This window comes from Akebia trifoliata, chromosome 8 (assembly GCF_017979445.1).
Source record: "Akebia trifoliata isolate Shusen 1 chromosome 8, ASM1797944v1, whole genome shotgun sequence".
NCBI lineage: Eukaryota > Viridiplantae > Streptophyta > Magnoliopsida > Ranunculales > Lardizabalaceae > Akebia > Akebia trifoliata.
In genome coordinates, this window is record NC_141382.1 from 39,294,206 (window position 1) to 39,318,456 (window position 24,251).

The 24,251-nt window shown below is 33.4% G+C and overlaps 2 protein-coding genes across 2 annotated transcripts; one reads left to right on the forward strand and one right to left on the reverse strand.

Moving 5' to 3' along the window:
- Positions 1-2,167: 2,167 nt before the first annotated feature.
- On the forward strand, positions 2,168-14,744 carry PHO1 (phosphate 1). The gene is made up of 15 exons (XM_086451931.1): positions 2,168-2,483; positions 4,066-4,146; positions 4,253-4,487; positions 6,132-6,477; positions 6,934-6,982; positions 7,543-7,614; positions 10,089-10,218; positions 10,902-11,022; positions 11,404-11,653; positions 11,830-11,934; positions 12,044-12,088; positions 12,537-12,689; positions 13,216-13,494; positions 13,626-13,762; positions 13,995-14,744. The coding sequence occupies exons 1-15, from the start codon at positions 2,247-2,249 to the stop codon at positions 14,083-14,085; spliced, it is 2,331 nt and encodes a 776-aa protein (XP_086308057.1). The 5' UTR covers positions 2,168-2,246; the 3' UTR covers positions 14,086-14,744.
- Positions 14,745-14,879: 135 nt separating this feature from the next.
- FAO3 (fatty alcohol oxidase 3) lies at positions 14,880-21,925 on the reverse strand. Its single transcript, XM_086451932.1, has 5 exons — positions 21,767-21,925; positions 19,478-19,752; positions 18,910-19,182; positions 16,330-18,073; positions 14,880-15,145 (listed from the first exon to the last, which is right to left on the reverse strand). The coding sequence occupies exons 2-5, from the start codon at positions 19,724-19,726 to the stop codon at positions 15,108-15,110; spliced, it is 2,304 nt and encodes a 767-aa protein (XP_086308058.1). The 5' UTR covers positions 19,727-19,752; positions 21,767-21,925; the 3' UTR covers positions 14,880-15,107.
- Positions 21,926-24,251: the final 2,326 nt, after the last annotated feature.

The following is a 24,251-nucleotide window of genomic DNA, read 5'->3' on the forward strand; positions in this document are numbered from 1 at the left end:
ACAAATTAAAATGGCTATAATAATTAAGTTGATTGAAAAAGTGTTGCCAATATGGTTTGAGGATTTTAAATTATGATTGAAGCATAAAAATTTCAAGCTAATAACAAAAATGTCTATAGGAATTGTTTTTTTTCTTTTTCTGACAATCGACATTCTAATAAGATTGATTAAAATAGAACTGATTCCATAGAAGAATTTCTGTCCAATGCAGTGATGCCTCAAACAAGACCTTAGAAAAATCAAGTTTTTGAAAGTAAAGAGTAAGAAAGAAAGGGGGGACAGATATAACCATTTGACTAAGATCTCAATTTCTCGAATACACATGGCACACATTTATTGGTGGTTGGTTGCACATTTGTTCACTGCTATAGATGACACTATAATTATAATTGACGCTTTAACGTTCAATAAAAATTAATTGACATTTTTAGTCATAAAATTAATGATTTTTCTTTTCTCCATGAGACGAACGGTCGAGTTAAGACGAGCAAGACAAATTTTCTAAGGATTTGTATATGTTACATAAGGATAAATAAAAGTTATTAGAATATTATTACATAATAGTGAAGTGGATGATGGATAGAAAATATTAAAACAAAGTTTGAAAAACGATAGTGACTCAATCTGTCAGAGGACTCGAAGATCTTTTGAAATTAAACAGACGATCAATGATTCTTTGATTTCATGAAAACATCTCAAGATAACCTGAATCACTTAGATCATGTTGTTTAGTGTGGTTTTTATGATTAAATAAAATCATAACTAAATAAATGCCCTAACTATTAGTTTGCATCATTTAATAATATAAAAAAAGTTTTTTTATCGATCCATTCTTCTTGGAAGTATAAAAGAATTATTATGAATTTCGAGATACTTGTTCAACACGATTACAAAGAAAATAAATATCAAAACAAATGACACAAAGATTTAATTAGTTAGACAGCAATACTTACGTCTTCAAATATATCTGATCTTCTACATTATGAGAATTAAAGGAGAACAATACAAGAAAAATACTCAAGACTTAATCTAAAACCTAAGTCCCAAAACATTTGTGCACTACTACTCTTCCCATCTTTCTCAAAACTTAAAAGAAAATATTATAATAATTTTTTTTTAAAAGAAATCTCAAAATTTCTATTTATTAGTTTACAAAAGAGAAAATTGCCCTAATTATTAGATTAAAACCTAGTTGAACAATTGGGTATAAGACATGTAAAAATAACATAAATATCCTCTTAACGGTTTATTTGATGAAAAACTTCAAACATCTTGAATAGAAGAAAGAGCCGTTCTACACTAACTTCCTGAAACACTGCTTTGATGTGACGATGTGCATAGAATCGTAGATGCTTTTCACTTGTATATTGAGGAAAAGCATTGCTTGTTCTATAAACATTGCTGCATTAATGCAATATTGAACGTAATGTCGTAAGAAGTCAATTTAGTATTTTTATTGAAGAAAATACTAACTTGAAATGTATAATCGGAATTGATTTTCAAAAGGTTCTCATACCATTAAATATAGACTAATGATAATCTAACACTCTTTTTTCAAATGTGCTCCTTGACCTGATAGTTATAGAACCGTAAATCTTTTTCTTGCGTATCCCAAAACAAAGGATCTACGATTCTATGATGGGGTGTCTGAAAAAAAAAGAGCGTCAAATTATCACAACTCTTAATTCCATCAACATTCATCCGTCTCATTTTCTTTTGCTAGGCAAGAAAGGGGTCATCGATTAATGGAGTTGAAAATATTTTACTAATCTCTTACAATGCAGTAATGATCTCTAGGAAATATGTGTTTACCATCTTCATCTCAGCCATATATTTGATGGGGAGCTTCAAAACTTCATTTAAGATTACAAAAGTCCTAAAAATTAAATGCAGGGGTATTACGGTAAATTCGTAAATAGAAAAACGCGAGTAAGGTTTTAGTCGCGGTCCTTTAACAGTATTGGATCGTTAAAAAGTGACACACACTGATGCCTCTCACTTTCTCCCTCCATGAATCAAAAATCATAAATTAACCCATTTAAAAAAATAATAATAATAAATAAATAAATCAATAAAAAATATTCAAATTATGGGAAAAAATAAAATTAAAGAAGCAACCCTTTCTCCACATTTCTCTCTTTATTTCTTTCTTTCTCTCTCTATAAATACGAACCTCTGTAAATCCTCTTAGTTCTCTGTGTTCTTTTCTTTTCTCTCTTTCAATTTTCTTCGAAGATTTCAATAAAATGGTGAAATTTTCGAAGGAACTTGAAGCTCAATTGATTCCAGAATGGAAAGATGCGTTCGTGAATTACAGGCAATTGAAGAAAAACGTGAAGAAGATAAAGATTTCCAGAAAACCAGCTGAAACCCAACAAGAAAAACATGAGTTTGGGGTCTCGATTTTCGATCCAATCCGCTACTTTGTCAAGAAAATCTCTAATGATTTCTACAACAATGGTGAAAAACTCGAGATAATTCAGGTAGATAGATTTACCTTCTTCTTTTTTTTTTTTTTTATTATATAACAAATGGGTTGATCGAATTTACAGAGAATTTCCATCTTTTTATATAATTCGATAGTGTTTCAAGTATATCGTCCATTTTGATCAGTTTTCTTGATTTGTCGTAATGGGGTCAGATTTTCAGGAAAGTTTCATCTTTAAAATTCTAAAACAGGATTTCAAGTTTGAACAAAGCTCGAGATTTCACCTGAAACCCTAGATTTCTGTATTTTTTCCTCTTTATGGGAAAAATTTTACAGTTTTTTTTTTCTTCCTTTACGATATTTTTCGTGATTTTGTGAGAAATTGAAGTGACGTCATTTTCAAGCAAAGCTTCACTTTCGTCATTTTTTCGACTAGTTTGTTACGGTTGTTTCGGTTTCGTTTACGAAACATAGTTTTAAAACTCGTTAATCTCGAATTGACTCAATTAGATTTCAGGGTGACTCGGTCACGAACTCATTGAAGCAAACTAGCAAAACAACAACTCGGCTAAGATCATTGATTCACTTCCAAACCCTTAATAATTAATTCTTCTCCCAAAATTTATCGTCGGAAAGAGAAAAATAAATAAATAAATAAATAAACCCTCCAAGATTTCAATTTCTTAAAAAAAAATTATGTTTGAAGAAGATAAAGATAAGTGTTTTACAAATTGGACAACAACAATAATTCGATCAAGTTTGATTTTAAAATAAAGTAGACTCAACTGATGAACTATTAATTTTTGTGAGTATTAATTTTTATTTTATTTTATGAATAATATAAATAAAACATATGCTTCTTGAACTGGTAGTTATAGAATCATAAATTTTTTTCTTGTGTATCTCGAAGCAAAGGATCTATGGTTCTGTGATGGGGACATACATGAGACGTCTGAAAAAAAAAAACGTCAAATTATCATGACTCAATAAATAAAGGTGTTTAAAATATATATGTTTTTTAACTATTGTAATAAACATGTATTGATCCAACTAAAGTGAACTAGTCTCGTCTGTGGAGCAACGAATTTGACACATGTTCGATCCCATAATCAATTCTACTTTTAAAACATTGTTGAAGATGACTCGTTTTTGGGAGAAAAATTGAGTGTGTTTCGTTAGTGGCTCGAGTTGAGGACATTTTTTTAAGTTCAACTCGTTTGAGTTGACTCATAAATTTTTATTTCACTCAATCATATGGACATCCGATCCGAGTACTATTTACCGGTTCAACCCGGCCGATTATATAACCGGAATCAGATAACATATCGAGTCCTTTTCCAGCCTAATTCTACACTACAATATAAAGTAATCGGAAAAATGACAATTATCAACGTCCAGGTTACCGAAAATTTCATTGCGTCGTCAGATTCCGGTACGTTCTCTTACTTTATAGATTTTTTTATATTCTGTATTAACGAAACTGTTGGTTCTTCCAATCACGAAAACATCGTGACTAAATCAGTATCCTCGAGATTAGTGTCCCTACGGAATCCCTTGCCATCTCAGTCGTTGGTTGGATCTTTACTTTTCAAATATTATTGTCTAATTTTTTTTATTAATTTTTTTTTTTTTTGTAGGTGAAGAAGAAAAATGGAGGAGGAGATGAGGAAGATCAATATCAAACAGAGCTTGTTCAGTTATTTTCTGAAGAAGATGAGGTAAAAAAAAATTATAATTTTTATTTGAAATCTGAATCAAAATTGAAACTGATTTAACTTCAATCTCACAGTTTGCTTCGATTTGATTTTAATTTGGATTGAAAAGGTGAAAGAGTTTTTCGAGAGCTTAGATGAAGAACTTAACAAAGTGAATCAGTTTTATAAGACGAAAGAGAATGAATTTGTTGAGAGAGGAGAGACTCTGAACAAACAGCTCCAAATTCTATTTGAACTCAAGCAAATTCTCAACGATCGTCGCCGCAAAACTCATCAATGGAGATCGGATAATGGAATTCTTCCTCGATCCAATTCTTCATCAGTTCGGAACTCCGATTATTCGGGTCAGGATCGCTCTCTCAATCTTAGGTTTATTTTCATCAACTGGTTCTGCATGGTGCGTAGTACGCACTGTGCACCATATTTTTAAAACTCGACTCGTCTATCCAACGATCGACTCGTCGACAAGGACGAGTCTAATAAAAAATAAATTATAATATTTTGAAACATATTTGAAATATTTCAAAAAAAAAAAAAAAAAAAAAAAATCCACAAAAATTATTATATATATAGCTAGTTTCCGATCTGACTCGGTGCAATTTCAAGCTGACAGAGATGAGGTAGACAGTTGACTCGATAATTTTTTGAGTTGATTTAGCGAGTCGTCTGAGTCATTTGACGAGTTTCCAGTTGATTGGACCAGTTTGACTGTGGTGTGAAGGTTTTTGGCGCACAGCACGTGTTTCGTTAGTATTTCTCTAACATAGGCATTTGATGTTAGTACAAGTTGCATATCTGGATTAACAAGAATTCGAGTTGAATGACAGTTTTAAATTTCGGTTTTGCTTCTTGTTTCATCCATGCCAGATATCGAGTCTTCTCAGATGAGTTTTTCGATACGTTTGAGATATCTCACTCAGAAAATTGAAAAATGAATGTGGGATTTTATATCTCGTCTGTCCATACCTAATAACGGGGTGACTTGAGAGATTATGAATTGAATACTTGACCTTTACTTTGACTATAAATGGTAAAATTAGATTTTTATTTTATTAAAGTCAAAGGTCAAGATGTAATTATAATTCATTTAAATTCAAAGGAGTTAATTATAAAATGAATAATGCTAAAGTGACCTCAAACATTGATCTCATTTCATACTTTGCTTACGTGGAGGTGTGTATGAACCATAGATGTTTTTCATCAAGATATGAGTGAAATGTATCTATGGTTCTGTGCGCACCTCCACATCAGAAAAGTGCAAAATGAGGTCAATCTTGAGGTCACTCCAGCACGACTCTTATTAGATGGGAACGTACTATTTACGTATCATGAGACATGCTTATTATTATTATAATGAGAGAAGGTAGAGTAGAAGTGGTTCGATACCAAAAATTGGATTTAAAAAATGCCTTGTTTTAACATTTACAGTTAACATTGCTAGTCGAACATAAATCATATATCCCTAAAATCATTTTGGTCAAACATAAAGAAAAATTAGAATCATATATCCTAAAATCACATTGGTTAATTTTCAAAATTACGAAAATATCATTTCTTTAAAATCATATTTTTAATTATAAATAAATCCTTCAAATGCATGTGTGTCTACATGACACCTTTTAGTTGATTATGATATATGAACTGATTGCTTGTAGATCATAAATTGTTAGTTCCATCCCTACCATAAATTTTTTTTTTTTATAATAAAAAAAAATTAACTAATTATACCTCACTTCAATAATATTAATTTTTTAGAGTGTAATCATATTAATGGAGTGCAAAAAATGATGCTTTTAAATATGGAATGCCATCAGTAATAAGTGATCTGCAACTAGTCAGTTCCATAATTATATTATATTATATAAAGAAGAAGGTCTGTTAAAAATCATTTTTATTACCAGACTCAGATGCACCACCAATATTTACCTCCCCCCACCACCCTCCATTAAAAAAAAAAAAAAATTTAATTGAAATTGGATATGATGCAGAGAATTCAACCGAATTCGAGGAGGCACAATTTGGTACCTCTCCGAGTGATGAAATGATTGCAGCTTTGGAGAGGAATGGAGTGAACTTCATTGGATCGGCGACACGGTCCAAGACTAAAAAAGGAAAGCCAAAGATGGCAATGAGAATCGATATTCCAAACACCACCCCAACTCGATCGATAACTGCTGTCACATCGATGCTCTGGGAGGATCTAGTAAATAATCCAAAAAAAGAAGGGCCTCAAGGAGATTTCGTTACTAGAAAGAAGATCCAATGTGCTGAAAAGATGATTAGAGGGGCTTTTGTTGAACTCTACAAAGGACTTGGACTTCTAAAAACATACAGGTTTTCTTATTTTTCTCATTTATTATTTTTTATATTGTGAGTCGTGTTAACTTGTACACGTGGGTTATGGAAGCTTATCGTGCGCTCCCTTCTCCACAAATTATTCAAATTGTCGTGCAAGCTTATAGCACACCTTCATATTTTATTATTATCTATATATCAAAAACGATCGAAGGAGGGGACTTGATAATGACTTTTTTGCCCTCCTAAGATATGTAAAGTTCCATTTATATCAAGGGCAAAATAGTCAATAAAATATCATGTTAGTCCTCTACGTGATGGATTCGTTTTAAATGATATATGCATGATGAAGGTTTTGGTGACGGTTGTTGAAATGACCATTTTGCCCTTTCTAATTCCTTGACTTCAAACTTCAAATTTTATTGGAACTTGTATACTGTTTTAATTTTTGCCTTAAATTTAGAGGATTCTAATATTTTTTTTAATATTTTACAGCTCATTGAATATGGTGGCTTTTACAAAAATACTTAAGAAGTTTGACAAGGTAAGCACCAATATCAAAGGGTAATTTATGTTTTGATAATGGAAGGGGTATTTGGGTAAATTTATAAAAGAGAAAGGTTAAAGTATTTCAACTATTTTCGGGTAATTCTTTTAGAAACTAAAAAATAAAATAAAATTAATAATTATCACCTCCATTTTCATTCTGTTAATGAAAATGGATAAAAGGAAAGAAAGAAAGAAGAGAAGTTAAAAGTGTAAATTATTTTGGGGTAACTTTTTAGTAACTAAAAGATCAAAAAATAAATAGTTATCTCCAAAAATTTTATTCTGTTAATGAGAGTGGTATTTGGATAAATTTGAAAAAAGTGTAAGACTTAAAGTATTTTGGGGTAATTTTTTGAATTAATAAAAAATAATAATTATCACCTCCATATCAGTAAGAATAGGACGAAATTATTTTAGTTTAGTTTAAGTAATTTAAATTTCAAAAAAAAAAAAAAAATTCATATTTAAACATAGTTTTATACTTATATTGAAATTCAACTTTAAGATTTTAATTATAAATTTATAATTCGGATATATATATTTGTTTTCCTACAGGTGGCAAACGAACGTGCTTCAGGAAGTTATTTGAAAGTAGTGAAGAGATCTCATTTCATCAGTTCCGACAAGGTATGGTGTAGTATAAGATGCCTTTTACAACAATATTCTAACGTACGCATATAGCATTGATGCGCACCACCTAATCCAAATCTAAAACATACAATTCACTATCTTATGAGCATCAAAATTGATGTTACCTCCATCACACCTAATCGTGTAGAGAATCTATTCTAAGAAGAACGAGAGAGGTATTTGTAAGTGAATCATCTCGGATAATATCTAGTCAAATCTACATCACTCGTTCGTTCTTGTCAAATCAGAAACTCTTATAAATATAAATAATTGTTAAGGGACGAGTCAACTAGGTTTTTGTGAGGGGCTGAGACGAGACGCGACACCGAGTTTTAGAATATTATATACGTAAGCCAGCTGTGAGGCATGTTTGGGTGCAGGGATAGGCTGGCATTTCCGTGCATGTGCACGGAAGGATGCTCATTAGGCACCAGGCGTGTTCTCGTATAAAAAGAAATAGAGCTTCTAACTGAATTAGGAGTTAACGTGCACCTCTGTCGAACAAGAAGAAGAAGTTAAAGTCCTCAACGCGCTTAACGAGAGTGAATGATAATATGCCACGTGGACCCCCACCCCCACCCCCACTTTCAAGTTTAATATAGACAACATCCAAGTACCGAAAGAATATCTGGCCGATTTTTGGAACCAAATATCTGGGCCGATTTTGGAATCTTGCTGTTTAGTCAGTTACTTTTGCTTTTTTCTAATTTTTTTTTTTTTTAATATTATAAAGATTTTCAGATAAAAGTATATATTAAAAAAAAAGTATAAACATAATTTTTAAAAGGCTATTAGTGGCAGGCAAAAGATATATGAATGGAGAGAATAAGAATATTGATTGAAGAAATAGCTTTGATAGATCTAATAAGTTTGAAAAGAAACACAATTAATGGTCAAATTGTATATAACACAACGTCAAGTCAAATATGAGTCATATACAACAGTTGAATTTTGCAAAGAGTCGTGATAATTTGACACTCTTTTATAGACGTGTTTTGTTTGCACCCTTCTCAGTACCATAGATCCTTTGCTTTGAGACACACAAGAACAAATATTTATGATTATGTGAATTGTTAGGTTAGAGAGCGTATAGAAAAGAGCGTTTGTTTGTCATGATTCTTTTGATCCTGACTGAGCAAATGTGAAATCCAATGTTGGGATTGATCTTAGATATGTGTGACAGATATGTTAAAAAAAATTATAACTTTTTTAGTAATATATAAAGGATAAAATTTTAATATTTTCAAATAAAATTATTTTTTTAATGATTATTAAGGTCAATCTAACTCCTTACTTTTTTTTTTTTTTTAAAGACTTGAGTAGAGAATGTTAGGACAACTTATGAAAAATATTTGATTTTGGATGTTGTTAACGTATCGTTGAATTCTTGAATATTAATGCCACCTATCTATGTGCCCCAGGGATGTAGACTAAAATATTTTAAGAATTCTAAATAATATTTTCATCATTGATCAATGAATTTTTAAATTGAGAGTTCAATCCTCATCCTTTTTAAAGCCTTAATTCGATCATGCAAAACAATTACTATTATTATTAGTATCTTTTCAAATCATGAATCCTAGAACATTGAGGTGTCATTTAGACAAACTCTATATGGTCCTTCAATCAAAGTAACATTTTTCCCCGACACACAATCTTGACCATGTAACACGACATCCAATGATTGGGATTTTATGTGTATCGTCAAGGGCGGATTTACAATGGGGGCACTTGCCCCTCCCCGCTCCCCCTTCCCCCACCTCCATGATTTCAAAACTCGTCCAAGATCGATACGTATCGTCCGAGTTGTCTTGATATCAAAGAATAAACAAGATGGATGCACAAGTCAATTTTTAGAGCTAGATTTAATACCTCACGTTCATTTTTTCTTTCAAATTTTGATGAGACATCTCAAATGTATCAGAAAACTCATTTGAAATGACTCGATATCGGGCATGGCCGAGACGAAATGCAAAATCAAGTTTTTAAAATCATGCCCCACCACATAATTTTTAAAACTTACATTATTCTCTTGAGCTTTTGATATATTTTTAGTATGCCCCCACAATTTTTGGACAGTTACCCCCACTCCCACTGATGACATTGCTACTTGACTTAAATCTTCTCTCATATACTAATAAAAAATAACCTAAGTGTCTTTTTCTATAAACTCTTCATGTTCTTCAACCTTATCAAACAACCATAATTTGCCCTCACTACAAGAAAATCCTGACTCTACCCCTTTGTACTGGATAACATATATCTCAATGATACTTATATCGAGGATAATTTTTGACCGTCAGAATTTTTTTTTAAAGAGGATCAAGATCGCATGTTATTTCTTGAGTCAATGAAAGTTTATAAAGCATCTTAAGGTGGCTTGGGATACATTAAATATTATTAGATTTGAATATTATACCAATTTTGTGCTGATGTGGTGGTGTGGGTGTGAATATGTTTGGCTAATTAAGGTTGTAAAGCTGGGGGATGAAGTCGAGTCCATCTTCACAAAGCACTTCGCCAACAATGACAGAAAAAAAGCAATGCAGTTCTTGAGGCCCCAACGTAACAAAGATTCCCACATTGTCACTTTTTTTGTCGGTAAGTATTTTTATATTTTATCCCTATTTCTTTTATTAAAAGTATTAATTTTAATTTGTTAATAATGGATTTAAATTCTAGAAAACTTGGTTGAGATCGAGATGAGTCATCCTACTCTCGAAGTCCATTGGGCAATTGTCCATCTTGTTTATGAAAAAGTGATCAACTTTTGATGAATTTATGATTTCGGCTTATTGTTCATTTAATTATCAAAACATGAACGATAACGAATTTGAAGGTTTTTAAAGTGATTATTTTGTATATTTAAAGTGACACTTTCATTTTAAACCTGCGAAATAATTATTTCGTTTTGAATTTCTTTTAACGAAAACGTGATTGTTCACATTTTGATAATTAAAATGAACAGTGAGTTAGAATTGTAAAATTTCAACTCAAAAATAGTAGTTCACCCTTTTTTTAAAAGGGTTAAAAAAAAAAAAAAGGTTTCATTTAAACTAAAATCAGTCATTTATTACGTATCAAATTATCAATGGTTTCTTTTTTATTGTGTTTCTAATATAAAAGCAAAATCATTAATTTTTTGTGATTAAGAAAATTTTATAATAATTTAAATATCAAACGTTTTTATATCTTGAAATAAAATAAAATATTTTAAAACGGTTTAAAAAAATGGTTCGATGGTTGAAGAAAAAATCTGAACTTTTTTGATGGGGTTGTTGCAGGTTTGTTCACGGGTTGTTTTGTAACGCTATTCAGTGTGTACGCAATCTTAGCACACTTTTCTGGGATGTTCGCAGCTACATCCGAAACTGTGTACATGGAGACCGTTTACCCTGTTTTCAGGTCACCATTTCTCAACTTTGGTGGGACCCACCACTTGCTTCTCACACTTTCCCACACTTATTACTTTTTTATTTTATGAAAAAACCATATAGAATCTCACTTGGAGTCGACCTGCTGTGCCGGTTGGCTCCAAGGTCTTCTTGACTGTTGTAGGCCAGTGCAAGCCCAATAGCCCAGAGACCTCAATGGCTAAGCCCAGACTTAGGGCTGGAAATAGATTGGGCTGGGCTGGGCCATGCAAATCAGACCCAACATTTAAATTTATAATCAGCTTTAATTTTCATAAAAAGTAAAAAATAATAGTATTAATTCTTGATTTATTTAAATAATATAAGAGAAGAGAGTAGAATTAATAATGATAATTAATTGTGTCATGTGCAGTATGTTTGCTTTGCTTAGCTTGCACTTGTTTTTGTATGGGTGCAACCTTTTCATGTGGAGGAGCACTAGAATCAACTACAACTTCATTTTTGATTTCTCTCTAAGTACAGCCCTCAAGTATAGGGATGTCTTCTTGATCTGCACCTCTTTAATGACTGCTGTTGTTGGAGCCATGGTCATCCACCTCTTCTTAAGATCCACTGATATCGCCCCACATCACGTCGACGCCATACCCGGGATTCTCTTCATGGTCAGTAATTAATTGCTACCCGATCCGGCCCCTTGATTTATAAATTGGACCTACCAAGGCCCAATATCTAAACAAGTCTAGTTATGGCCCATTGACAGCACCTATATATAACTGAAAACTTCCATGTTCTAGAGCTTTTGAAGCTAATTTTAAATCTCAATTTTCCATTTTTCCAGTTTTTTACAGGATTGCTCATCTGGCCTTCAAACACTTTTTACCGTTCAAGTCGATATTGTTTCCTTCGGGTGATTCGTAACATTATTTGTTCTCCATTGTATAAGGTAAACTTTCATTTTTCTTTTAAAAATATAAGGTTTAATCATAGATTGAGATTAACATAAATTTCCAAATAGATATAAATGAATTAATATTGTGATTTCTATATCACAGGTTTTAATGGTAGATTTCTTCATGGCCGACCAGCTAACTAGCCAGGTGAACTTCTCATACTATTACTTTAATGTAAACTAGCTTTACCCAGCCATTTACTTAAATCAATAGAAATTAATATAGAGAGATTCTATTAGCACACCCACTTTTACTTATAACACACAAATCTAATGTATACATATATAATTTCTTAAGGATTGATTTGAGTTGATCCAATTTGTGATTTGCCAAGTTTACTTGACATTTTGGTTCCATCAACCGATTTTTAAGTTGACTTGACATGAGTTTTAAAACTATGGTTAGACCTCGAATGATTAGTTATGTTTGCAGTAGAGATTGAAAAGCCGTGGTGCACCAGTAGCAAACTCAAACTCCAACCCTTGAATGGGTGGAGGCACAAGTTTGCTAAGAACAATATATCTTAAAATTGTTACCCTGTTTTTCATTATATTACAAACAAGTTAAAATGCTTTTTTTTTTTTCTTCTTCATAGATTCCATTGTTGAGACACATGGAGTCTACAGCCTGTTACTTTCTAGCAGGAAGCTTCAAAACCCACCAATACGAAACTTGTCGCTCTAGCAAATTATACAAAGAACTTGCCTACGTAATCTCATTCATGCCGTACTATTGGCGTGCCATGCAGGTATATATTTTTTCTTTGGGCTATGGAAGCAAAAGATTAAAGAATCAGGATCCAGAAAGGTGTCTACATGACAAGTTTAAAACACATTGAGGTCCTAAACAAGCCATTTTTATATGGCACACAGCCCTGTGTGTATTAAATTAAAACCAAAACATGCCACTTAGACACCGTGTGTTACTCTAGGAACGAAACACCGTTCGGCTGGATCATGACTCAAGATTAGATAAAAATAAAAGAATAATATACAACTAAAAAAGGTGAAAGAGTAATATAAAAGAGTTAGGCTAGAAAGCCTTACTTTAAGGCTTCTTGACGCGCAATGTGGAAAACTATAGCCGGTTATCTTGTACCAGCTATAGCAAATTTTCCTACAAGTGGTGTGTTCAGAAGCCTTAGTCACGCTAGAGGTACATACCCCCGACAATACAAATTTTGAAACTTCATTTATGCCTGCTAGACCCATCTATCTGACTATATCTACTCACAAGTTTTTACTAATATATGATTTTTTTATGATGTATTGAAGTGTGCAAGAAGATGGTTTGATGAAGGTGACATCGACCATTTGGCTAACTTGGGGAAGTATGTTTCTGCTATGCTAGCAGCTGGTGCAAGGCTTACCTTTGCCATGCAACCTACTAAGCTGTGGTTGTTCATAGTCATAGCTACTTCTTCAGTGGCTACTGTGTATCAGTTGTATTGGGATTTTGTCAAGGATTGGGGACTTCTCAACCCAAAATCTAAATACTTTTGGCTTAGAGATGAGCTAATCTTGAAGAACAAGAGCATCTACTACATCTCCATTGTGAGTTTCTCTCCATTTTTAACAAGATCTGCCAAGTTGTCATCTTTGTTATGTTCATTTCTCGCACCTGTTTAGACATTTTTCTTCTTCAATTGCAAGGAAAAACCTCCTAAAAGAAAATTGTATTGTAGGCTTTGAACTTGGTTCTAAGACTTGTTTGGGTGGAGTCTGTCTTTCATTTCAATATGGGGACAATGGAGTATCGATTACTTGATTTTTTCTTGGCTTCATTGGAGATCATACGACGTGGGCATTGGAATTTTTACAGGTATGGTTCCAATTTCACTTATGTTATTAATTGATAAGTGAGATTTTTTATTCTTGTTGTTGGGTTATATATGTTTACAAGCTAGGCAGTAATCATTCTCAAATATAGCACAACTCTCTCATCTCTCATCTGGCTTAGCCAAATAATGTAAATCTTGTGTTTTCTTGTTTTCTGTTCATTGTATAGAGATTCGAACTCACACTTGTGACACTAAATTAATATGTTTAAACAGGTTGGAAAATGAACACTTGAACAATGTTGGCAAGTTCAGAGCAGTTAAGACAGTTCCCTTACCGTTCCGTGAGATGGACTCTGAGGATTAAACCATTACCAAGAAAAATGAACATAAGTCCCAGACACAAAGAAGAAGCAAGCAATGCTAATTACTCATAGTTGGAGAAAGCGAATTTTCTCCAACAATGATGAGTTCTCGCTCATCATTCATCAAGGAGCTTATCAGAAGGGAACCGTAAGGTTCCTTTTGTAGCGAAGAATGGGCTGGGCACACCAGATGAAATTGGTTTCTCTTTTGTACATTTTCAGGTTTTCTTTTTTTGGGAGATGTATTGCATCTAATATGATTAATGGTACTTCAACGTTAAGAAGGAAGTTTATGTGAAGTACATGTCTTGGCAAGGATATACAAAGCCTATCTTCATCAACTTATTTCAAATATTGGAGTTGGCAACATGAATCCCATTTCTCCCTTCAACTCTATTTAGAGTTATTATTTTTAAGGGGGTAAGATGGACTCGAACATGTGTCCTAGAAGTTGCATTACATATGTCAAACCAACTGAGACATGGGTTCAATCCTGTATGTGTCGAAGATAAACATACGATGGCTTACGTACTAGGTGCGTGTCCTGACACCTCATTGGCAGTCAAAGTAAAAAAACAAAAAACTCCAATTTCGTTTCTAATGAGTCCTGATCTTATTGTTTCAAGACTGAGCAGAACGGGGAAAAAGATTGACAAGTGTAGCAAACTCCAGTTGAAGTCATGGAGTTCATATTAAAATTTTATGTTATATCAACTTGGCAAGAGAATTTAAGTTTTCGATATAGGACTTTCTTCTTTTTTTTTGTTTTTCTTTTTTTGAGGTGGTGGGGGCTGAGTTATATCACCGAAAATAATTTAATATCTATACCTAAATAAATAAGGAATGAGTTTATTGTAAATGAATACATGAGTGGGTTGTTCAACTGGGAAATACTAAAAAGAGAACCAACATTAAAAGGGCATGCAAGTACATCAATATTCATTTTTTTTCAGACATTCCTTGACACATGACCAAGAAGATGATGCCATTGTTCCAATGATCATGTGATTATAGACCATGCTGTCTACTTCCCATTGCAAGCACTTTCCCCATTTACTGATCCTGTCAAAGAGAAGAGGATGTAAATTTATAGGACCACTAGATGCCATAACATGATCATATTCAACCCAAACATGATCATATTCTTCATGCTTCATGCCATAACATAACCATTACCAGGATATTACTCAACATCATTCTATGTAGAAAAATAGGTCCAAGAAGCAACAATAACAATCATCAAAATAAAATACAAATCAAAGATAAAGAGAACAAGAAAGAATTTGCATGGTTCAGCAAGATTGCTTACATCCACGAGCGATGATGAAATCCTTAACACTATTTCCATGAAAGAGCAAGATTGCCACCTCACTTCCTCTCAGTAAAACTGAAATCTCCAAATTGAAATCCTAAAGCGAGTTGGCTATGAATTTTATATTCCATACAAAAAATGAAATTACTCCTATCGAAAAATGTTCCAAAATTGGCTTAGAGATGGACCCACGGTATCACTTCTTGTGTATAGTCCATTCTGCCGATATAGTACCAAGTACCAACAGAATACAAGACAGAAACACAACATTCTGGTTATGGATGGCCATAGAAGTCAATGCACATTACTCCAGTTCGGCTTGATATCCGTGATTGAAACACAGCCAACACTCTTAAGTCGTATGATCACCTCTTTCATAGATCTAACAAGTGATTCGGCATATTCGGGAGTTTTTTTTTTTTTTTTTTTGTAATAGAACTTTGCCTATGTAGGATTTTTTTTTACACTACATTTCCAGTCACACATGCAAATAAAGGAGGGTTACATCAGTTTGGTAACTGGTGTAAAAAATAATCTCCACCTCTTAAGATAATTCCTAATGATAATGAAAGTTATATTTTGTAATAAATCTCAAAAATCACATCTCCTAATAATTCAATTATCTATATAATAAAACACAACGGTAGGTATCACTCTGTTAAAGTTTGGTGAGGGATAAAAATCCTATCCAGTTACAGTGGAGTAGGGCCGACACTACCCCCCACTTTATTGCCTTCTCTATTCATCCCTTCAACTTTATTATCTTTCTTCTCCCTCCTTTTCAATAATTTGCCTTCAATTTTACTATCTTTCTTCTTTTACCCTTTTAACCCCAAAGAGGATGCTTGTGCCATTCCTCAAGTATCATGCATTCTGATGATGATGCACAGTAATTGACTGAAAAAAGATGGAAAATTAATGGGCGTTCAGTTACCTTGAGAAAATGTTTTCTTGTTCAATGACTCAGCAATCTTCTTACTAAGGCAATAAGCTGTGGACTGAATGGTGATCATGGGATTGACCCCGATTGCACTAGGAAAAACACTAGCATCACATACATAGAGACCTTCCGCTTCCCAACTCTCCCCATTCTCGTCAACCGCTCCCTCATCCTCATTAGCACCCATTCTACAACTCCCCATCTGATGGGCAGAGCAATAGGTGGTCCAATGCTCACCCCTACCACTCGGCCCTCCCTCTGCTTTCACCGTGTCTAAGAACTCCTCCAACTCCTTTTCACTAATCCCTCTACATTTGATTCTCTGCCCATCGCTCCGATGAGTACCAACCTCAACTGCTCCCGCTGCAATTAAAATCCTCAGAGCTCGTCGTAGTCCCGTCTTCAAATTCTCTTTGTCTAACAGGTCTAATTTGTATCTTATCATTCCCTCCTCCTCCACTTCTCCCGATCCTTGATCCCTCACTAATGCAAACAAGTGAGCTGTCCTCGCATACTTCACAGTACTCTCCTTCATGCCAAGCCCACCCACCCAAGGGAACAATGCAACGAAAGAAGCGGGCCCAAGTGCGGGAGTCTCTATGATGGCCCGAACATCAGATTCCTCTGACACCACCTTATGTATCGACGTGATTAGTCCACCTTCAAAAGCTTTTCCTTTCAAGTCGGTTATTGATTCGGGAAAGTATCCCCACACCATCAAAACAGGATGGAGACGCAGGTTTTTCCCAATGTTTGGGTTCTTCAACCCACTTGACATCAATAGAGGGGGTGTCAATAAAGACCCGCACGCCGAGACTGTTATTTTAGCATGAATTTGTAGTCTTTTTGTGATATTTTTACTAGTGGTTGTTGCCATTACTCCCAAACATTTGTTCTTTTTAGTCCTCCCAAACTTGTTCGGTTCCAATATGAATCTCTCGGCTTTGCATCCAGTTATTATCACTGCACCGTAGTTCACAGCATCGACAAGCCAAGTAGAATCAGTTCCTCGTTTATCACCGGTCCTACAACCATAACCGCACGAACCACAATAATGTTTCTCCGAGGAATTCCGTGGCACTGACTCGACTTTCAAACCAAGATTTTCGCACCCTTTTCTAAGGATTTGGTTCTGGAATCCTTCCTCTATAAATTTATCCGTGACTCCGATTCTCTTACACACGATATCCATGGCAGAAAGATAGTCGGAGCTCCCGAAGAGTGGAATTTTGTGGTCCACAGCCCACTCCTTGAGTACAAAACTCGGTGTTTTTATACAAGCAGACCAGTTCACAGCTGAACCACCACCAACCGTTGCTCCCGCAAATATCATCCATTTTCCATCAATCGTCGACAAGATTCCCCCAGATTCGTATAATTGATTCAAAGAGGGGCCCTCCAAAGATGAATAATCTTCGGGCACAAAGTAGTTCCCTTTCTCAATGACAACTACTTTTTGGCCTGAACTAGCTAGAACTGCAGCGGCGACTCCTCCACCACAACCAGAACCAACAATGACGACGTCACATTCAATGTTGTAAAGGTTTTGTTTTGGGTCTTCTGTGACTTTGAGGCCTTTTTGGGAGAGGGACTCAACAAGAGTGGAGTCAGTCTCATGTGAGGTCTCAACGATTCCCTTCTGAAGAGGCCTCTCCTTTCGGGTTTTGGTCGAGCTCTCGTTGGTGTCTACTTGATACCCAATTGCTTCCCATGCTGGGTTGTTAGAATTTTCATCAGTCTGCGACAAAAGGAGCGGAAAAACAAAGATTTAAATTAATCCCATAATCCATACAACATTATATTGAAGATGGACAAAGTTAAATGTTTATGAAATCAGTATCATAACTAGTCACAAAATTTCCAAAAATTAGGAAAGACATGGGTCATTAATTGCCAATTTTCTAAATTAATCGATGAATTGTTAAATCAATGAAAGAAAAAAAAATTCCCTAATCGACTAGGTCAGCCCTAACAGCCTCTTGAAATCCTAACTCTGTAATGCACCTATGTTATCGGTTAAAAACATCATTTTTATAATCCCTGAATTATTTTTGAATCTTTCCCGAATTAAACCGAACTGACCCCCCACCGGATTATTGCCAAAACCAAACTTAGTTACTATGATCATAACACAAAAAAATTTATGTAGGTGAGTGAACAATAGATTTAATGTACAATCCAAGAGATACCCAATTCTATATAAGACCTTCCCAAAAATAACCAATTGCTATAATTAAAAAAAAATAATAAAAAAATCATCTAAGACTTGGAATATTATAGAAAATGACATGAAACTGACGCCCTATGAGGAAATTGATCCTTGAATAATTTGCTAGTCAAATTTAAAACAAAAACCATGACAAAACGATGATGATGACGATGAAGATTGTAACAGAACTTTTAATAAATTATAATTCATAAACTATTCTTCAAACTTGAAAAAAATAAAAATCAGAAAGATAAACATGAAATACATAATCAAAGAAGAGTTTTTTCTTCATAGATAGATAAAGTCATAAAAATACTCTTGAACTAAGCAACAGATAATTTTTTCTTAAAAATAGGTAGGCTTACCACAGAGAAGAAGATGAAGAAACAGAAGATTTTGATAATCATAAAGACAATTCTGAGAGGTGCAAGATATGTTCGCCTTGACCATCTTTGGAGAACTTTCTCTCTCTTCTCTAAGGAAATATCTGTGAATTTGTTGATGAATGGGAAAGCTAAACCAAAAGATAGAGTCCCACAGAGCAATAGAGTCCCCAATCTGGTTGAGAGTGCCTTTAGAACCAATCTCACTATGAACACAGCCTTTGGTAAACATCTTTTCACTAAAAGCTCTGCAACCTGTCAATTGCCATCCCCAATTTTAACACTAAAATATCATAAATAAAAATAGATAGATAGATAAACGTATTAAGCTTGAAAAGCCCACCATTACACCTCTTCACCTCCTCCATTAGAACAATTTTATCACTAAAATGTCAGAGAGAAAGAGAGCCCGTTGAAGAAAAGAAAAGAAAAATTAAACCCACAGAAGAAGATAGCCCATACAAACTAAGAAGACTTCAAATATCCCAAATTAAACAAGAGACAAGAAATGAATCTACAAAAAAACAAAAAAAAAAAACAAGTCCAGTACCTCATCAGGAATTGGTTCTTGAGAAGCAGAAGCAAGAAAGTAAGACTCAAGGGCCTTGGTTTGTGGTAGACCACCATTGTAGCTGACATGGAGAGAATCTAATGGTACAGGAGGTATGAGGGTCTCACAGATAGAAGCCAATGATTGTAGCTCAGATGAAGACAACCCATGACTGTACTTCTCTTTCCTTCCTCCTCTCAGTAATGGATGACCCTCTCTTCTTCTTCCTTGAACCTTATCTTCCTCCATTGTTGCACAACTTCGTTTGATAATCTCTAATGGATCAAAAATATATAATATTCGTGAATTTAATAAGAAACTTTTAGAGAGAGACAGAGACAGAGAGAGAGAAACAGACAGACAGACAGATTATAAGTTTAACAACTCTGAGTCTGAGCCATGGTTTTTAAACTCGGTATTTGGTCTCGTCTCGTTCACCTCTGATGCCGATTTGACTCGGACGATACGTCTCGTCGAGTCGAGTCGAGTCGTCTCGTTGAACATTGAAACAATGGTTTTTAAACATTTAAAAAATCTTCTGAAAAATTCAGGAGAATTGATTCCTATTAAGAAATGAACCCCTCGAAAAATATAAAATTAAAAAAAAATTTCATAATATACCTATCAATCAAATTCAAGGTAATTAAATAAAACACATGTTTCCTAAAGATTAGTATAAATTTCTAATGAAAATATCATAAAAAAACTTCTAAAAAAAAATGAAATAAATTATCAAAAATACATTTAAGTATTTATCATAAGAAAGTAATAATATCACTCAATAGCTATTGTTTGTAAAAATAAAATAGAAAATTTTCATTTGTAACTTTTTTTTCGCAAAACTCGATTGTCTCGGTTAACTCGGACGAGATTTTAAAAATCTCATTCGATACAACTCATTTATCTCGTGAGCTAACGTAATATATGTATTGTCTCGTATATCTTATTCGTATCGTCCGAGTTTTGCGAAAATATCGTCCGAGACGACTTGCATATCTCACGATACGTGATTGTCTCATGACACATTGTGAGTTGGTCTCGTTAGACTTCGATACCGAGTTAACTCGGATGACACGTCTCGGTCTCAGACAAGTTTAAAAACCATGGTTTGAGCATGGTTTTTAAATTCGCTATCACGTCTCGTCTTGATCAGCTCAGATATCGAGTTGACTCGGATAATACGTCTCATCTCACTCGAATTGTCTCGTTCAACATTGACACAATGTTTTTTAACCATTTAAAAAAATTTAAAACTTATGAAAAATTTAAAAATAATTCCTATTAAAAAATGAATCCAAAAATTATAAAATTAAAAAAAATTAATTTAAGAATAAAGAAATAGAAGATTGAAGCTTTAACTCGTTTGTCTCGATTAAACTCAGAGAACATTTTAAAAATCTCGTCCGATACATCCCGTGATTTCAAAATTCGTCCGAAACCGAGACGTATCGGCATCGTGCATGGATGAGACTGACGTAACATGTCAAGTCAAACTCTCATTGCGCGTAATGAAACTTTGAACGAGTATTCAAAGAAATAAACTTGTGATGTCGAGCATGAATATCTATTACTCGTATTAATGATTTAAATATTGCCACGTGGCATATTCTTAAGCAAAACTTAGACTGGATTTGATCAACTTTCATAAAAATAAAAAATAAAAAAATTGCCACGTGGGATAATCCCAGTAAAAATAGCCCAATTGATGATCCTATCCATTGACTAGGGCTTTTAATGGATGGATCCATTGAGACCTGAAGTTGAATGCATTTCCATTATATATAATATAATTAAACGCCCAAATAAAAAAATAAAAAAACGATCATCAATTAGATTTAGATCAATTGTATATAATTCTTTGTTGAATTACATGAGAATTGGAGTGGCATTAGTAAAAGTTGGTGTGATAATATCATCTCTCTAGATTTAATTCAAAATATAAATTTATAATATTTTTCTTTTCAAATTAATTATTATTAAAAACATTTATATCTTATATCCAATAATGGTTGTAAATCACCAATCAGATAGACCAACAACCAACACAGGAGATAATTATTAATGATGAGCACACAAGTTTTCCTTTGTATGTATAAAATATAATATATCTAGAAATGCTATCGAAAAGCTATACCTATGATTTCTTCTAGGGAAGAAAAAAAAACACAAAATGCCGTGTGGCAATTAGAATCCAACCTTCGAATCCGATCAATTCCGACGATGATAGTTGTCGTCGTGAATCACTATTCAAAACATTCGAAGAAACGAGGGTTGATGCAATTGATTTACCTGATTTCGAAACTCGATGAGTAATTAGACAGTCCCTTGCCAGAGGAATGAAGGAAGCTCCAATTTCTCTTGGTTTCAGCCTCTCTATCCACCTACATCCCGTCTGTATATGCCTACGATTGACTTGAATAGGATTCGATGCTCCTATCTTTGTAATAATCCAATGATTCGAATATTTGGCCTTATACTATAAAAAAAGATATGATTGGTTGAGCTGTCGGCATATCCCCTTTTAGAACTATTCACTTTTAGAAAAAAATAATCTCTTATGATAACGAAATGCCACGTGCCATCAAACCCCAAATCTATAATATAATAATAAGGGGCCAGAAATAATCAATAAGGATTATTTTCTGTGTATCCCATGTGGTGGTGGGACAAATATTATTGAGTCAATAGGTTTAGTAAGATTATAACCATGGTTTTTAAACTCACTATTTCATCTCGTCTCGTCCAGGCCTGATATCAAGTCGTCTCGACTGAGTTTTTCGATACGTTTGATATATTTCATGAGTCAAATTAAAAAAATGAACGTGAGTCATAAATCTCGGTCAAAAAATGACTTTGTGAGTTGGTCTTGTTCAGTTCTGAAACCGAGTTAACTCGGGTAATACATCTCGATCTCGGACAAGTTTAAAAACCATGCGTGTGACAGTTTGGGATATTGGTATGAAACTATTGATATAAAGGACGATATAAAAGATAAACTCATAGTTTCTATTGACGTCTAGTGATAGACCAGGTGGATATATAATATATATTTATCTTATATAATATAAAATTAATATTATTTATTTTTAGAAATTCTTATAGTGATGAAAATGTTACACTTATTTTTGTCTCTCCAATTTTGCAAATATGACATGGACTTTGATTAGCTTTGAATGATTGACTATCACTAAAAGAATTTACGGTTAAGGTAGAATGTGGCTTATAATCTGAGTCATGATATATATTAAAACACACCAACTTTACCGACCTAGTAAGATTGAAGCAATATTAATGAATAAGATGCATAATCAAGATTTGTTATCAGTGTTTTAGCATGGTTAAAAAAATAGTAAGTAGTTGCAAAGGTTTTGACATTCTAAACAAAAAAATACATGAAATATAATACACACTTAAATAAGGAACAATTTAATTCCTGCAACTATAAATAGAATTCAGATAGAATAATATATGATTCTACAAAGAATTTATAGAAATAATTTTAACAAAAAAAAAAAATTGATGAAAGGAAGACACAACACTTTTGAGTTGTCCCCAGTACTTGAGTGCAATCAAATCATAAATCTTTAGTGTGTTTTCTTTCTTAACATTGCTACCTGGAAGAGAACAAGTTATATATGATTCAGTTGATTTTTGGTGAGGATGATCTCCTCGTCATAGAGATCATCGTAACAAAAAATCGGCCCAATTCAAAAAATTTAAGCCACATAAGACAAAACATGTTGTGAGACTTTTGTGAGAATAAGGTTGTGTATATATATACACCCAACTTAAATAGTATAGAAAGAGAAAGAAGGATTTAAACATCTAAATTCTTGCTTACCTTGTGTTTTTTTGTATTTACAACTCTTTTTTTCTGCAACTATATATATAGGCCAATCTTGCCCACCTTGCCTTTAGGGCTTCAAATGGGTTGGATACAATCCGGATATGAATATGTCTATATCTATATCCGATTTTTTTTTATTTGGATTCATATCCGGATCCAACTTGGATCCTAATAGTTAAAACCATGTCCGAACTATTTTACTTTCATCAAATCCATATCCGAATCCGATTTGATTGAATTAATTGATTCGGATCAGTCGAGTTGGATATTGTCAAAACATTCAAGATTTTTTGAAATAAAATTGCTAAATTGTAGTCAAATGGTGACTTGAACTCATGACCTTTCCATTTTCAAAAGAAGTTTTGACTACTACATTCAACTAACATTGGTTAATGGAAAATAACTTGAAACTATAAAAATACAATTTGCAAAGTAATACATCATTTAGATCTTGACAGATGTAGGAATGGATCCGTATCTGACCCGTATTTGACTTAGATCAAAGGACATCAAACCATATTTTAATGTGGATATACTTGATGGGACCAAACCCACTAAATTCGAATTCGGTGTACTTGGATTTCGGATAAAATATGTTCCATTTTAAGCCCTACTTGCCTTCCTTACCTTGCCTCAAAGGATTCTTATTTTTATTTTTTTTAAAGTTCATTAATTATTATCAATAGTTTGAATAGTTGATCCATACAAGATATATTTTCATGGATTTAAATTAAAGTCAAGGCAAAAAACGTGCACAATTAAAATATCAAAAAGATGGAAGACATATTAGATAAAAAATCAAAAAGATGAAATAAAGAAACTAACTGAAATTCTTCGATATTAGTGTTTGTAATTTTACCTCAAGTTCTTCAAACTTCAAAAAAATTGCAAAAGATAAAATAACCAACCCACACAAATTAGATCCAA

What these genes read in the sequence shown, in the direction of transcription:
- FAO3 (XM_086451932.1), bottom strand. Translation starts at nt 19,726, where the DNA reads ATGGAGGAAGATAAGGTTCAAGGAAGAAGAAGAGAGGGTCATCCATTA. An exon ending in TCTTCATCTTCTTCTCTGTG is followed by an intron (nt 18,074 to 18,909) that starts GTAAGCCTACCT and finishes CTTTTGTCGCAG; the next exon opens with ACTGATGAAAATTCTAACAA. An exon ending in CAAGAAAACATTTTCTCAAG is followed by an intron (nt 15,146 to 16,329) that starts GTAACTGAACGC and finishes TCTCTTTGACAG; the next exon opens with GATCAGTAAATGGGGAAAGT.
- PHO1 (XM_086451931.1), top strand. Translation starts at nt 2,247, where the DNA reads ATGGTGAAATTTTCGAAGGAACTTGAAGCTCAATTGATTCCAGAATGG. An exon ending in TCGGAACTCCGATTATTCGG is followed by an intron (nt 4,488 to 6,131) that starts GTCAGGATCGCT and finishes GATATGATGCAG; the next exon opens with AGAATTCAACCGAATTCGAG. An exon ending in GCATCTACTACATCTCCATT is followed by an intron (nt 13,495 to 13,625) that starts GTGAGTTTCTCT and finishes ATTGTATTGTAG; the next exon opens with GCTTTGAACTTGGTTCTAAG.